Source organism: Typopeltis vanoorti, chromosome 9 (assembly GCF_054136105.1).
Source record: "Typopeltis vanoorti isolate ZY-2024b chromosome 9, IOZ_Tvanoo_1.0, whole genome shotgun sequence".
Lineage (NCBI taxonomy): Eukaryota > Metazoa > Arthropoda > Arachnida > Uropygi > Thelyphonidae > Typopeltis > Typopeltis vanoorti.
The window spans coordinates 141,399,012-141,416,240 of record NC_143557.1 but is presented as its reverse complement, the minus strand read 5'-3'; the positions used below and the strand labels follow the sequence as shown (position 1 = coordinate 141,416,240).

The 17,229-nt window shown below is 35.3% G+C and overlaps 1 protein-coding gene across 2 annotated transcripts in view; it reads right to left on the bottom strand.

The window, feature by feature from the left end:
• The window catches only part of tral (LSM14 family protein trailer hitch), a 210,000-nt gene that overhangs the window by 86,814 nt on the left and 105,957 nt on the right, over positions 1-17,229 (bottom strand). For both annotated transcript variants that reach the window (XM_090398355.1, XM_090398356.1), the window contains exon 4: positions 16,520-16,798. In XM_090398355.1, the coding sequence (XP_090254481.1) occupies positions 16,520-16,798 (279 nt within the window). The remainder of the gene's footprint in view (positions 1-16,519; positions 16,799-17,229) is intronic.

Here is a 17,229-nt window from a genome sequence, read left to right as displayed (position 1 = left end):
TCTTCTGAATCGTTTCTCAAGTATACTTGCATAGATCTTGCCAGGAACACTTAGTAGGGAAATACCTCTGTAATTCTCACATGCAGTTCTATTTCCCTTTTTATATATGGGTACTATGAGAGCTCTACTCCAATCATCAGGAATTCGTCCTTCTGTCCAGGCTTTCTGAACAATGCAGTGCAGCCACTGTAAGACTCTTATACCACCATACTTCAGCATTTCTGGTCGAATATCATCTACTCCTGCTGCCTTTCCACATATCAAGCCTTTAATGGCTTTTTCTACTTTTAGTATGGATATGTATTCCTGACTGCATGCCTGGTAAGTGTTTTTTACCACTGTGCTGTCATCACTGCTTGTTTCATTTAGCAGTTTTTCAAAGTAATTACTCCATACTTTCCATACTTCAAGGATATCTTTTTCTCCCGTTTTCATGTCACCTTTATCATCTCTAATTCCTTTTACAGCACTCTTTCCTCCATTCTTAAGTTTCTTCAACAACCTCCAGAATATTTTGCCACCTTCTAGATATTTATTTTCTATATTCTTGCCAAAGTCCTCCCATGACTTTTGTTTAGCTAGTTTTACACAGTGTTTAGCATTCTTGCATTTGTCTCTATATTCTCTAAGAGCACAAGCTGACTTATTTGACAGCTTGTGCTCTTTTTTTATCCTTACAGATTTTTTTGTCGTTACAGATAACCTCTCCACATGCCTCTCTGGCAGAATCAATCAATGTTTTCTTCAGAGTTTGCCACTGAATCTCCAAGGTTTGATTCCAGTTCTCAAACTCTTTCATTTTTTATTCAATAATCTTTGTGTATTTTAGTCTACAGTTCACATCTGACAGCTGCTCAACTTTTATTCGCTTTAAAATTTTCTTACATGTTATTCTTTTCAATATGAATTTCAATTTTATCCTGCTCAAGACTAAATAGTGATCACTTCCAATTTCAAATCCTCTATACACTCTGGTGTCCTGCACCAGGGAGGAAACATCACTAGCAACAATAACATAGTCAATGAGACTTTTCTTATTCCTTGCCGCTTCTCTCCATGTGAATTTGTGTACATTTTTATGTTGGAACATGGTGTTAGTAATAACCAGTCCATGTCCTGAGCAGAAATCCAACAGATATTTGCCATTATTATTAGCTTTGCTCTTTTCTCCAAATTTTCCCAAAATATTTTTGTATGTCTCACAATCATTTCCTACTCTGCTATTTAGATCCCCAACAAGGACCAACTTTTCATTTTTCATTGTGTCAGTTGCTTTTTCTAAAGCCTCAAAAAATTCCTCCACTTCTACCTTAGTAGAACCTTCTGTGGAACCATAGGCACAAATAAGTCTCATTGTCCAGTTCCCCATTCTCATATTTGCCCACATTACTCTACTTGAGACTGACTGCCATTCAAGAAGATTAGCCTCGTATTTTGTGTTGAATACTATGACTACTCCTTCTTTTCCTTGATTATCATTGCCTGAATATAACATTTTGTATTTATTGCTCAGAAAGATCTCACCAGTTTTGGTCTTTTTTTGTTTCAGTCACCCCTATTATGTCGATCTGGTACTTATCTAATTCCTCAGCTAGCTCCATTTCTTTGCCATTCAGGCTTCTTACGTTGATAGTACCGATCTTTAACTCTGGTGATGTTGAGTTGGGGTTTATTTTCAGATTTGTTCCAGTAGCTGACTTTTCGATGTTCGCCCTGGTTCCCTGGAGAAAACAACGGGGGCTTTGTTTAACCGGGCGACGCCCCAGCCGGCATGAAATTTTGTCATGTTGTACCATCATTCTATATTTTGGTTTAACCAATAAGAATACAATTTGGTCGGCTAAATCCCAAATTGCCAGCCCATCCTCGTCCATTCAGTATCCAAGTAGATACCCAACAGGGTGCACCACGAGAAGGTGAGGATTGGACATTAGGTCAGAAGCCCTGGTCGGTTCTCCGCATTCCTTTAAAGGCTATGTGGAGGTCTCCTCTCAGTTATACAGCTTTGACCCTTAAGCACCCCCAGATTTGTTTATTGTATTGTAAAGACACCATGCAAAAGGAAACTTTTCAAAAGGCAAAGTATAGAAGCTTGATTGTTTTGAGGCCTCACTTCTCAAGTAAGTTACATTTAGAAAGTGCAGCAACACTAAGAAATAAAAACCCATTGTTTCAAGGCAGACTTGTCAGCATGGTTCATGAAAGTCCAGCTAAAATCGAAGATAGGCTCATTAGTCTTGAATGAAAATGGCCTAATTCCCAAACAAATCAAGATACTTACTGATACCACTGTTCTGATCAGAATGACATCAATGCGATCACTGATAGCTGGAGAAGCAAGAATTATTCTTTAAAGTTCCTGAATGCCTATCCCTCAAACTGATGCTATAAATGAAATAGGAACAGCCATATTTCATGCTTTAGCAGATGATGAGAGTATCGATATATCAGTGACCAAACATTTGATACTGTACCTCAAATTTAGATTACTAATCACAATATAAACCATATTTTAGAGGTATTGTTCAACTACAATGATGCAATGCAGACAAAAAATATTTGCCACTAAAATTTTTTTATAAAAAATATACTTACTTGAACTTGCAAAAATGATTATATGAATATAATCATTTTTGCAAGTGTGATAACCAATCCATTCAACCATGCCAGGCAGGTTGAATGAATTGGTTATCACACTGCTTCTAAAACATAATCTGATGCCTGTTGAGATACTTCGTGTTGCAAATGCATTGATTAATTAGCTGAGAAAAGAGTATCTCTGCGATTCTATTTTGTAGAGTGAAAATGCAAAAGCACTTCTAGAAAACAGTTCTCAAGAAACCAATTCAGTAGATATCACATCAATGAAAACTTTTATAAATGCTGTTTGCATTCATTGGGAAGTGAGATTCCTGTAGAATGAGGTGAGGTAGTGTTTTGTTGCATAGAAATCTCGCATGATTGGTTTGACATCAATTTTGGAATTAAATTAATTATTTCCATGTGCTAATGAGATACAAACTTTCTTGGTGAACGTGATGTTTTCAGCTAGTACAATGATTTTAAATTATATAAACAGTTACATTTGCACTTGAGAATGAACATTTTCAAGTGTTAACAATACTTATGGGTGATAATAAAATGGTTATTTTTGACCTGAGAACTACAGGAGAGAATAACTACTATTTGGTTTTTTTTTTGGTCAAATATATTTATTTTAAACTAAGTTATACCAACTAGTTTCACCAACTGTGGCTGCCGGCTTCATCAGGGTTAAAATTATATAACTGTAAGAATACTTAAATGCTAAAAAACTGTTTGCACTGAAACCATAAATGGACCAAATACAATTGCATTTTTATAAAAGCAGAAGAACGCGTACATCACGTGTATGATCTAATAGTTATTATGTAGGAACGTTCTGTAATTGGCAGCAAAATTTAATTCTGGCATGTTGAAAGATCTAATGAGGGTGTTCCAGATCTCGGGCAGAATAAATCTTTGGTTTCTATTTAGGTTTTCTTCTGAACAGAGAACTGTTGTGGCCTCTTTTATCATTCGGGAGCAACAATCCTCCTCTAAGTAGGGCATGGAGCTTTTATCCCATTCTATAGCAGAAATCCAACAGATATTTGTCATTATTATTAGCTTTGCTCTTTTCTCCAAATTTTCCCAAAATATTTTTGTATGTCTCACAATCATTTCCTACTCTGCTATTTAGATCCCCAACAAGGACCAACTTTTCCTTTTTCATTGTGTCAGTTGCTTTTTCTAGAGTGTCGAAAAATTCCTCCACTTCTACCTTAGTAGAACCTTCTGTGGGACCATAGGCACAAATAAGTCTCATTGTCCAGTTCCCCATTCTCATATTTGCCCACATTACTCTACTTGAGACTGACTGCCATTCAAGAAGATTAGCCTCGTATTGTGTTGAATACTATGGCTACTATGAATACTATACCTTCTTTTCCTTGATTGTCATTGCCTGAACATAACATTTTGTATTTATTGCTAAGAAAGATCTCACCAGTTTTTGTCTTTTTTGTTTCAGTCACCTCTATTATGTCGATCTGGTACTTATCTAATTCCTCAGCTAGCTCCATTTCTTTGCCATTCAGGCTTCTTACGTTGATTGTACCGATCTTTAACTCTGTTGATGTTGAGTTGGGGTTTGTTTTCAGATTTGTTCCAGTAGCTGACTTTTCGCTGTTCGCCCTGGTTCCCTGGCGAAAACAACCGCTGCCTTGTTTAACCGGGAGACGCCCCAGCCGGCATGAAATTTTGTCATGTTGTACCATCATTTTTTATTTTGGTTTAACCAATAAGAATAAAATTTGGTCGGCTAAATCCCAAATTGCCAGCCCATCCTCGTTCGTTCAGTATCCAAGTAGATACCCAACAGGGTGCACCACGAGAAGGTGAGGATTGGACATTAGGTCAGAAGCCCTGGTCGGTTCCCTGATTTGTCTTCTCTATTATTATTGACGTCTCCTATGAGTTCCTTTTTTCTGATTTCAAGACTTCTTGAAGTCTGGCCAAAATAGTTTAAGCCGCACGAGCAGGTTATGTTGTAAACTCCAGCATATTTGAAAAAAGGATGACTATCTTTTGGAGATCTTAAGAATTGGCGAATGGTCTGTGAAGGTTTAAAAGCTACTCGTATTCCATGTGGCTTGAGGAGTTTAGCAATCTTATTAGAAACTGTCCCAGTAAACGGAATTACAATAGTAGAATTGTAATGTATATCTTCCAGTCATCTTTGTCACAGAAAAGAATCTTGTGGATCAATTTCCTAGGATAACCATTCTTTGTAAGATTATTTGATATCAGGGATAGTTCATCTTGGAGGTCTTTATCATCAATTGTAATGAGAGAGGCTCTATTTTTTAGCATGTGTACAATGCTAAGTTTCTGAGAAACATGGTGTGAAGAAGTGAAGTGTAAGTATTTACCTGTATTGGTAGGTTTGCGATAAACTGTAAGGCTGATGCGTCCATTTATTTGTTTTTTAATTAAAATGTCCAGAAATGGTAATTGGTTTTCTTTCTCCAGTTCTAGAGTGAATTTAATTTTGTGATGGAAAGAGTTGATCTTGATTAGGAAATTGAACAAATCCTTTTCCGTATTTTTCCAAACAACAAAAATATCATAAGGCGTATTCCGGTAATTGGACTACATTTTTTTTATTAAGCTAAAAGCACAATAAAGAAATAAAACCCAACAAGTTTCATAAGTCGTTTGACTTACATCTTCAGGGGTAAAAGGTAACTTAAAAGTTTAAAACAATGGAATATGCCTTATGAACTTCTAAACCACAGAAACCTGCACTTGCAATAAAAATATCGTTAACGTATCTCCACCAAACTGTGGGTTTAGGGTTCAGTTGAGATAAAATTTTATTTTCAAATTTCTCCATAAAGAGAGAAGCACAAGGTGGTTAAAGAGTGCTTATTTATTTATATAAATTTAACCCTGATGAAGCCAACAGAAACAGTTAGCGAAACTAGTTGGTATAACTCAGTTTAAAATAAATATATTTGACCAAAAAAAACCTGCAAATAGTAGTCAAATATAACCATTTTATTATCATGAATAGCCTCCATGGGGAAACTAAACACCAGTGATGTCGTTTTGAACTACTTAAATGTAAAAAGGCTAAACTGTTAAATCACCTTACGTTTTTGAAGAGATGCAGAAACCATTACATCATTCTTAAGTTTCTTATTTTGAGAGAACGATTCCATTCAAGACAAGCTAAGCATATTTATTTTAAAACATCTTTGGCTCTTCTATGTGAGTGGATACAACATATCAGATTTGAACTATGCCAAATAGACTTTCAATGCTATCAGATTTACGAGGATATTTCCAGTACTTTAGATAAAGCTTATTGTCAATTTTGGATAGAATGATAAATAATAGCTATGACAAGGCCTTTTCTATCAGTAAACAAAGCCAAATCAAGAAATTCAATGTTCTTTACGAAAAACACTTTCAGTCAAAACCTAGTTTGCCGAACAACACTGTTATATTTAATTGCTCTGATCGTGTTCTATCAAAACCAGAAGTGAGTATACTTAAAAAAGGCTTCAATTTTTCTATTACTCCTGATCTAATTCCTAAAGTGGACATTATATGCAATATAGAAAAGGTCATTTCGTTGCTACCGGAACCCATAGCCAATGATCTCAGACTTAAAACCAGTATCATTCTCTCTTCTTCAAGAGCTCCTCACAAAAACATCACTCCTCTAGAGAGAAGAGCTATGTTTAGGTTAAAGAAAGATAAAGAAATCATCATCTTAAAAACCGATAAAGGCAGCTGTACAGTGATTTTAAATACTAGTAATTACAAAGATAAGATTGCCAACTTACTATCTGATACATCTACTTACCGTGTTTTAGATTCAGATCCTACTTTAAAGAATCACAATGATACCAACAATTTATTACGGAGATTGAAGTCTATGCATCCACTAACGCCGAGACTATTTGATTCTCCAAAAGTCCATAAAAATGGAATACCGTTACGCCCCATTGTTGATGGTATTAATTTGCCTACATATTTATTATCTAAACACCTTGCAGGTCTTCTCAAAGCACACATGCGCAATTCGGATACTTACATAGAAAATTCACAACATTTCGTGGAGAAATCAAACAACGTCTTGATTTCCAAAACAGATCTTCTGGCAAGCCTGGATGTGACATCATTATTTACCAATATTCCAGTAGAGGAAGTATTTGACATTTTAGGAAACTTCTTCCCTCAAGACATTACTTCTTTGTTCCATTATTGTTTAAATTCTAACTTTTTCCTATGGAATAAAACTTTTTACCAGCAATTAACAGGCCTTGCAATGGGAAGCCCTCTTTCACCACCTTGTGCTGATCTCTTTATGGAGAAATTTGAAAATAAAATTTTATCTCAACTGGACCCTAAACCCACAGTTTGGTGGAGATATGTCAACGATATTTTTATTGTTTGGAAAAATACGGAAAAGGATTTGTTCGATTTCCTAAGCAAGATCAACTCTTTACATCACAAAATTAAATTCACTCTAGAACTGGAGAAAGATAACCAATTACCATTTTCTGGACATTTTAATTAAAAAAACAAATAAATGGATCCATCAGCCTTATAGTTTATCGCAAACCTACCAATACAGGTAGATACTTACACTTCACTTCTTCACACCATATTTCTCAGAAACTTAGCATTGTACACATGCTAAAAAATAGAGCCTCTCTCATTACAATTGATGATAAAGACCTCCAAGATGAACTATCCCTGATATCAAATAATCTTACAAAGAATGGTTATCCTAGGAAAATGATCCACAAGATTCTTTTCTGTGACAAAGACGACCGGAAGATATACATTACAATTCCACTATTGTGATTCCGTTTACAGGGACAGTTTCTAATAAGATTGCTAAACTCCTCAAGCAACATGGAATACGAGTAGCTTTTAAACCTTCACAGACCATTCGCCAATTCTTAAGATCTCCAAAAGATAGTCATCCTTTTTTCAAATATGCTAGAGTTTACAACATAACCTGCTCGTGTGGCTTAAACTATTTTGGCCAAACTTCAAGAACTTTTGAAATCAGAAAAAATGAAAGGGTCAAAGCTATATAACTGAGAGGAGACCTCCACATAGCCTTTAAAGGAATGTGGAGAACCGACCAGGGCTTTTGACCTAATGTCCAATCCTCACTTTCTCGTGGTGCACCCTGTGGGGTATCTACCAGGATACTGAACGAACGAGGATGGGCTGGCAATTTGGGATTTAGCCGATCAAATTGTATTCATGGTGGCTTAAACCAATATAGAAAATGATAGCACAACATGACAAAATTTCATGACAGCTGGGGCATCGCCTGGGAACCAGACTGAACAGCGAAAAGTCAGCTACTGGAACAAATCTGAAAACACAACCCAACTCAACATCACCAGAGTTAAAGATCGATACTATCAACATAAGAAGCCTGAATGGCAAAGAAATGGAGCAAGCTGAAGAATTAGATAAGTACCAGATCGCCATAATAGGGATGAGACTGAAACCAAAAAGACAAAAACTGGTGAGATCTTTCTGAGCAATAAATACAAAATGTTATATTCAGGAAATGACAATCAATGAAAAGAAGTTGTAGCATAGTATTCAACACAAAATACGAGGCTAATCTTCTTGAATGGCAGGTAGTCTCAAGTAGACTGATGTGGGCAAATATCAGAATGGGTAATTGGACAATGAGACTTATTTGTGCCTATGGTCCCACAGAAGATTCTACTAAGGTAGAAGTGGAGGAATTTTTTGAGGCTATAGAGACAGCTACTAACACAATGAAAAAGGAAAAGTTGGTCCTTGTTGGATTTCTAAATAGCAGAGTAGGAATGATCGTGAGACATACAAAAATATTTTGGGAAAATTTACAAATGTAAGAAAGCTAAACACTGTGTAAAACTAGATAAACAAAAGTCATGGGAGGACTTTGGCAAGAACATAGAAAATAAATATCAAGAAGGTAGTAAGATATTCTGGAGGTTGTTGAAGAAGCTTAGGAACGGAGGAAAGAGTGCTGTTAAAGGAGTTGGAGATGATAAAGGTGACACGAAAACAGGAGAAAAAGATATCATTGAAGTATGGAGTAATTACTTCGAAAAATTGCTAAATGAAACAAGCAGTGATAGCACAGTGGTAAAAAACACTCCACAGGCATATAGTCAGGAATCCATACTTGACGTAGAAAAAGCCATCACAGGCTTGAAATGTGGAAAGGCAGTAGGAGTAGATGATATTTGACCAGAAATGCTGAAGTATGGTGGTATAAAAGTCTTACAGTGGCTGCACTGCATAGTTCAGAAAACCTGGACAGAGGGACGAATTCCCGATGATTGGAGTAGAGCTCTAATAGTACCCATATATAAAAAGGGAAATAAAACTGAATATGAGAATTACAGAGGTATCTCCCTACTGAGTGTTCCTGACAAGATCTATGCAAGTATACTTGAGAAACGGTTGAGAAGAATTGTGGAAGAAAAGCTTGGTGAAGAACAAGCTGGATTCAGACCAAACAGAGGCTGCCAGGATCAGATCTTCACTTTATGACAAATAGTTGAGAAAGCATGGGAATATAACAAAGATCTGTATTTAAGTTTTGTCGATCTGGAAAAGGCATATGACAAGGTGCCAAGAGAGAAGCTATTCAATACGCTACAGTTATATGGTGTCAATGGGTCATTATATCAAGCAATATTTAGTCTTTATTTGAGTTGTAAGTCAACAGTTAGAATTGAAGAAAGTACAGGAAGATGGTTTAATGTTAAATCTGGTGTGAGACAAGGATGTATATTATCCCCTGTTATTCATTATCTATATGGATCATATTATGAACGAAAGTGGTATTAAACCTGATATCAAAATTGGAGATGTTAATGTCAGCTCTTTGCTTTATGCAGACGATGTTATACTTCTAAATAAATCTGCTACAAGTCTGCAAGATTCCCTGACAGAATTCAATAACTGTTGTAATAGATATGGCATGAAGGTCAGCAATAAAATGACAAAGACAATGAAAATAGGCAGAATAATTGAAAATGTCAACTATGTTGTGAACGGAGAACCTGTGGAACAAGTAAAACATTTCAGCTACTTCGGCACGATTTTTAGTGAAGATGGTAAATTAAATATGGAAATAGACAACAGAATCAACAAAGCTGGTATGATAGGAAATCAAATGAATAAATTCATATGGAATAAGAGAGAAATTAGTCAGAACACTAAATTAGCTGTATACAAGACAGTGTTCAAACCAGTTTTAACTTATGGATCTGAGAGCAGGGTCAGAAGTAAAACGCTTCACGAAAGATTAGAGACCGCGATATGAGAGTCCTGAGAAAGATTAGAGGAATGAACAGATGGCATCAATGCCAATATCATATTAAAAATGAGGATATTAGGAAAGAACTTGACATTGTCAGCATTCATTAATGCGTTAGCAGAGCTAATCTCAGGTGGTATGGTCACTTAAAGAGAATGGGTGAAGAAAGATTAGCAAAACAAGTGTTCTCTGCCAGGTTGGCAGGAAAATGACTCAGAGAAAGACCAAGATATAGGTGGTTTGATAGGGTACAAAGTGCCTTAGACAACAGAAATATAAGATCTGATAATATAGGAGTCTTGACAAGTAAGAGACTGATCTGGAGGAAAATTATAGATAGGAAGTTAGTAATGATGTAAATTTTTCATGTAGTACTATCATATCCTGTACATCCCTTTAGGTTACATGTCAGAATTTGATGATGATGATGAAAAAAGGAACACATAGGAGACGTCAATAATAATAGAGAAGACAAATCGGGATTAGCCTTTCATTTTGCTAGGACTAACCATGTTATAGAATGGGAACTCCATGCCTTACTTAGAGGAGGATTTCCACTCCCAAATGATAAAAAAAGCCACAACAGTTCTCCGTTCAGAAGAAAACCTAAATACAAAACCAAGGATTTATTCTGCCCGAGATCTGGAAGACCCTCATTAGATCTTTCAACATGCCAGAATTAAATTTTGCTGCCAATTACAGAACGTTCCTACATAATAACTAGTACATCATACACGTTCTGTACGTGTGATGTACGCGTTTTTCTGCTTTTGTAAAAATGCAATTGTATTCGGTCCATTTATGGTTTCCGTGCAAACAGTTTTTTAGCATTTAAGTGTTCTTACATTTATATAATTTTAACCCTGATGAAGCCAACAGCCGCAATTGGTGAAACTAGTTGGTATAACTTAGTTTAAAATAAATATATTTGACCAAAAAAAAACCCTCAAATAGTAGTCATTCTCTCCTTTAATAGTTATGGATATCAGAGTAATGTCTTTAGCCTCCAGTTCGGATTGTGAGCAAGGTTTTCGTTTAATAAATAAACTGAAAACTAAATTCAGGAATTGTTTCATGGTGGGGTCATTAATTTAGACAGTGTGCACAGCATGGATATTTGGCAAAGATCACATGGGAAACTATAGCTTGTAGCTTCTAGACATATTGATTCTGTTCTTTATAGTACAGAGTACATTGTATTCTGTAGTTTGTTAGAGTATGAACCACATTAGTTGCAATAAAAAGGACAGAATTTTCTATTCTAGAACTTGACATAATTTGTTTATAAACTGCTTGAATATGCAGTATTGAAGTAGCTGAAGGAGTAAACATTTATGTTGCTCTTAAGAAATGTTAACATGCAACATACACAATCTTTCAACAAAGATGTCACAAATCTTAAGCGTATCAAATTAAGATCGTGGCTTGGGACGTTCACTATTGGGAGCACAGGTTATGCATAGATTGAATCCGAGATTGGAAACTTGTATAAATGGGCTGGTAGAAATGAGAGGGAATATTGATAGTATTTTTGCCATAGCCACTGTAAAGTCCTATTGATAATTAGTAATTCAAGCTTGGGATGCTTGCTCAATGGAACAAATATTTAATAGACTGTTTTTGAGGGTGTTAATGACACCTGGTTTGGGTGGATGGCGATAACAGAATATGCATAGGCTTATGATGGTGTGTGAAGAATAGCCTGGCTAAGGGAAGATGTGCAACCAGTTTATCCAGAAATAACAGTGTTCTAGTTTTCAATGTTCTGTTAAATTGTAGGTATTTGTGTTGTCTATTCAGGTGGGGTGGCTTTAGGATCAAATAACAAAAATATCAACATATCTAGAACATTGCTCAAAAGCTTCCAAGATTTGGCAATAAGAGGGGATAGTGATGAGCTTATAGGCTAGGCCAGTTTGCAAGTAAAAAGGAAATATTTTGTGACATGAACCACCCTGAACATAATACTTGGGCAGAGAGGTCCATGATATCATGCAGAAATTTGACCCATAAGAAAACCGAGCCACTGAGCAGAACATTTGTGAAAAGGCAAATATGTCAAAACTGACTAATAAATCATTTTTGCATAGTGTGATGTTCTTTACATCATAGCGTGATTTGTTTACGAAATATGTGCTTTTTGTACAGCAGGTAGAATGACCTATAAACTTCTTGAGTGTCAATACTGGTTTCTTGGCTCGGTGATAAATAAGGATATTGATACCTTCAAATATTAGCTGAAATAACATGGTATTTTTTGTCTGTCTTAGAAATATTGTAAATTCTTAGTGAATGGGCATACTGAAGTAATAGTTTATAATGGTATCTCACAGCTATGAAGTGAACAAGTTGGGACCAAAGGGCAACAGTGAAAAGTCCTCTACAGCAACAACCCTAAAAACCAATGCACCATCAGAAGATTCAAGGTTGGCACTGCCAAGATATACAATGGAGATATAAACAGCAGAGTAAAAATTATTACAATACATGTGGAAATATTTTGGGAAAATTTGGAGAAAAGAGCCAAACTAATAATAATGCTAAGTACTTGCTGGATTTACGTTCAGCAAGTGGACCGGTAATTACTAACATGATGTTCCAACATAAAGATGTGTACAAATTCACATGGAGAGAAGCAATGAGAAATAAGAATCTCACAGACTATGTTATTTTTGATTGCAGTATCTTCACGCTATTTCAGCACATAAGAATATACAGAGGATTAGAAATGAGAAGTATTTACAGTTCTGAGCAAGATAAAACTGAATATTATACTGAAAAGAAGACTTTAAAATGAATCAAAGTTGAGTAGCTTTAAGAGTTGAACTGTAATTCAAATACACAAGTATTATTCAGGAAAGAACTAAGGAGTTTAAAAACTAGAACCAAAACTTGGAGATTGGCAGATCCTGAAGAAAATACCAATTTAGACAGAGAAGCACGTGATAAGGTTGTTTGCAAGAATAGAAAAATCAGATCCCTCCCACCCCATGGTGAACTCAAGAAGTTAAAAAAAAGGCAGTTTAGAAAAAAGAAAAGCATATCAAAGTTCTGGAAAAGTAAGTCAGTTTGTACAGTATGAAAAAAAAGTACTGAATAACTACAACGATATATGTCATGGAGTAATATATGTCCAAGTTTAGTACTGTTTTATTTTATGCCATACTGTACTTGGAGAGAATACAGTGAAAAATGTAAGAAAGCAAAGCACACGTGTAAAACTAGCTAAACAAAACTCATGGGAAGATTTCTGTAAGACTATACACAACAATTATCATGAAGACGTCAAATCATCCCGGAGGCTAGTGAAAAAGCTCAAAAAGAGAGAGGGGAAAAATGCTGTAAAAAGGAATCAGATGTGAAATGAAAGCTAAAGGTATTCAAGATGCCTGATGTAATTACAGTTGACCCTTGAACAATGCAGGGATTAGGGGCACTAGCCACAAGCAGTGTTCGAAAATCAGCGTATAACTTTTTGACTCTTCAAAAGCTTAACTACTAATAGCTTACTGTCAATTAACACATTTTATATGATATGTATATATACTATATTCTTACAATAAAGTAAGCTAGAGAAAAGAAAACGTTATTGAACAAAATCAGAAGGAAGTGAAAATACATTCAGTTTATGTAGTCTGTTTACAAGATGAATCGTATGTTTGTCAGTACCTACATCAATATTGTCTTATATGATATAAAACACTGTAGATGGTATATGTATTACTAACGCTAGACAGCAAAAATTAAAAGATAACGAAGCAGCAACAATATGATTGCTTCGTGGTAGCCTAGCTTGTACACTAATAAATGCATCATTATAAATATTTATTTTATGCTAATTAAGTTCACTATTTAACTAATTAATAACAGTTAATTTTATGCAGTTATGATTTAACACTGCATCTTTACATTTGTTTACATATCTCTTGACTGCAAATGGCCATGTACAGTCTGTAAGTGTTTGTGTGCATAAGTTTTGATAAATTTTAACTTTTTATAATAGGTTTGTTATATTTTATGGTAATAAATGATAAAATAGACTAGCATTTACATATAATTTATGCATTCATGATATACCTAACTTTTTCTTAATTTCTTCGACATTTCTAAGCTATGTGGTTCGTCTGCAAGTTTTTTCAAATTGTCGCAAATCTCCAAAAATTTTTCCAATATATTTATCCATAAAAAACCATATAAGTGGATTCATGAAGTTCTTCAAGACTCAACTATACTATAAGAGAATACTAAATAAAACAAGAAGTGAAAGTACACTGATATTAAACATTTAAGAGGAATGCAATCAGGAGATATTACGAGGGTGGTCTGAAAAGTTCTCGGCCTAACAATGAAAAAATCGAATTTATAATTTCAAAATTATTTTTGTTTTTCAACATATTTTCCCTTAAGACTAATACATATATTCCAGCAATGCTCCAGCACCATTATCCCGTCCCTGTAGTGGTTCTCAGTAAGATCTGCAAAATACCCCTTTACAGCTGCAGTCACCTCTTGATTAAAAGAAAAATGCTGACCAGCGAGGAAGGGTTTTAGTTTTGGGAAGAGATAGAAGTCAGAGGGAGCCAAATCTGGGGAAGAGGGTGGATGTTCCAACAATTAGTGCAGATCCCTTAATTTTCCCATTGCCAAAACACCTTTGTGGGCAGGTGCATTGTTCTGATGAAAGATAATTTTTTTTCTCTGCAAACTGGGTCTTTTCTCACGAATTTTTTTTGTCTAGTCTGGTTAAAAGATCAGAATAATATTCCCTGGTTATTGTTTTACCCTTTCAAGATAATTAAGAAACCAAAACGCCTTTAGCATCCCAAAACACCGAACGGCATGACCTTTGAAAGCAGTCCACAATGCTTAAAATTAAGATGACATTCTGGTTCAGATTCACCTAGGATTTAATCATCTCTTTCCCGCTGATGGAACCGACGTTGTCTTCTTTGATGCCGAACAACCAGCTTCTGTCCACTGTTTTGACACTGGATTCTGGTGTATAATGGTGAATCCAAGTTTCATACAGTTATAAATTGACACACAAAATCAGTTTTATTCTTGTTAAAACACTCCAAGCACTGTTAAGAGATTTTCATGCGAATGTGTTTTTGATCTGCTGTGAGCAAGCATGGCATCCATCTTGCGCAAAGCTTTTTCGTTTCATTTTCATGCAAAATATATCCTACACGTTCTTTTGAAATGCCTATAGTCTCAACAATTTCATGCCCTTTGACTCACCAGTGATCCAATATCATATCCTGCACTTGATCAATGATTTCTGGGGTTGTTACACATTTTGGACGTCCTTCACGTGGATCATCTTCAAGGCTGGTACAGCCACATTTAAACTCGCAGCCCATAAACTTTTATGAACTTTGAATGAATTTCTTTTAGCGTTAAACCTTCTTTTACAAAGAATTTTATAACAGCATGATACTCAATTTCATCCATTTCAAGGGATAACATTTTTGCTTATAGACAGCTGTATAAAACAAACTACTTGATAGAATGACTTGCAATTTCACATGGATGCTTATGACAGATGTACCAACTTACAAAAAAAAAAAAAAATCTTGCCGATAGTGTGCTGCCATCTATCGTCGAGGCCAAGAACTTTTCAGACAACTCTCGTATATCTGTACTCCAGAGGCATGGAACACTATCTCACAAAATAGCAATTTTTCACATTTACTCTGAATTTTTGCTGCAGATAGGTTAATTTTAAACATCTCTAACTGCTAAAAGAAAGGAAATCTTAGATATTACTGCACACTTCGTGAAACATGAATCTTACGTAAAAATTTAAGTTTCTCTGAAAATTGGAGATGGTGTCCTATACCTCTGGGATAGAGACAGACAGACAAAAATTGGAGCAAATCCAAATCTTATATGCATCAGTTATTATCTTTCAAAATTTTCTCTAACAGAATTAAAATAGAAGTATATGAAACAATCATTAGACAGTGTTTGATATGGTGCAGAAACCTAGAACATAATAATAAAAAAACAAATTAAAACTAGACCAATATGAAAAAACTTGCAAATCATTGAAAATAACATTCTTATGTTATTGGATCTGGTCTTTGGATCTGAAATTAAAAAAAAAAAAAGCTAACAAAACAAGAGAAGATATAAGCAAGGTCAACAGACAGCTCTGCACTATCTGACAAAATCAGTTTATAAATCACAATGGCTAGAAAGATGAAAAGAATGGTTAAACTATCATTTAAGATGAGACCTGAGGAAAACAACGAAGGCCAAATGAGGTGATGTTAGGAAAATAATATCCAAAAAGACTTAGGAAATTCAAGAGTAAACAGAGATCAAATAAAATGGAAATATCTCCCCCTCCCCCTTTAAATCTAGCACTGTTCTTAAAACTATACAATTTTTTTAGCTCTCTCTCTCTCTCTCTCTCTCTCTATTGCCCTAATGACAGCAATATACCTGGATATTTGCTGATAAACTGTTGAGTATAAGCAAATAATGTGATATCACATTGTACTAATATATCAATCAAAATATACATTCAGAAATAAAGTTTATATTTAGCACTCTGTTAAAAGTTTCAATAATCTTGTTTTTGCCAGCTTATATAAACAAACACAGATTTCAACCAACTATCTGACTTACTCCCTCGTGACTGCTGTTGTTGCTGCTGCTGCTGTTGTGGTGGTGGTGGCTGCCTTTGGCTTGATGCTACAGTTCTACGAGGAACTTGTGCTGTACTGCTAACAAACTGATGGCCAGATTGACCACCTCTTGAGGTCGGCCGCTGAATCTGAGAAGACCTGGAATCTTTAGAAGGTTCACTTCTCGAAGAAATTCCTGCTCCAGATACTTGTACACCAGCATCAATAGATGGACTCTTTCTCTGTTGAGGTGAAGATGTGGGTGTACCGGAACGAGAGCCTGAAAATGTTCACACCGTTACCTTGTTTATTCCTTCACATATACAGACTATTAAAATTTGAATTTATCACAAATGAAGTCAGTAATTAAGATCACTTCCTTAAGGCCCAGGTACATAATCCTAGCCATTGATCAAACAGAGAAGAAGAAATAAAAATATATCAGTTACTACATTCAATATTTCATCAAGGGCACTATTCTTTTGAAGTCTACAGGATATGGGTAGTCATTTTTGTTTAAGTAAATATATTCAACTCAAACTCCTTTGTACTCTAAGTACATGTAAATATCATGTTGTAGGTTTAATGGAGTACTGACAGCACTAACCAAGGATTGAAAACTAATTTTAATGCTTTCAATATTTTGTCCCAGTTACTAAGACATCTTCAAGGAGTACTACTAACACAAAGACAACACAATACTTATTGAAA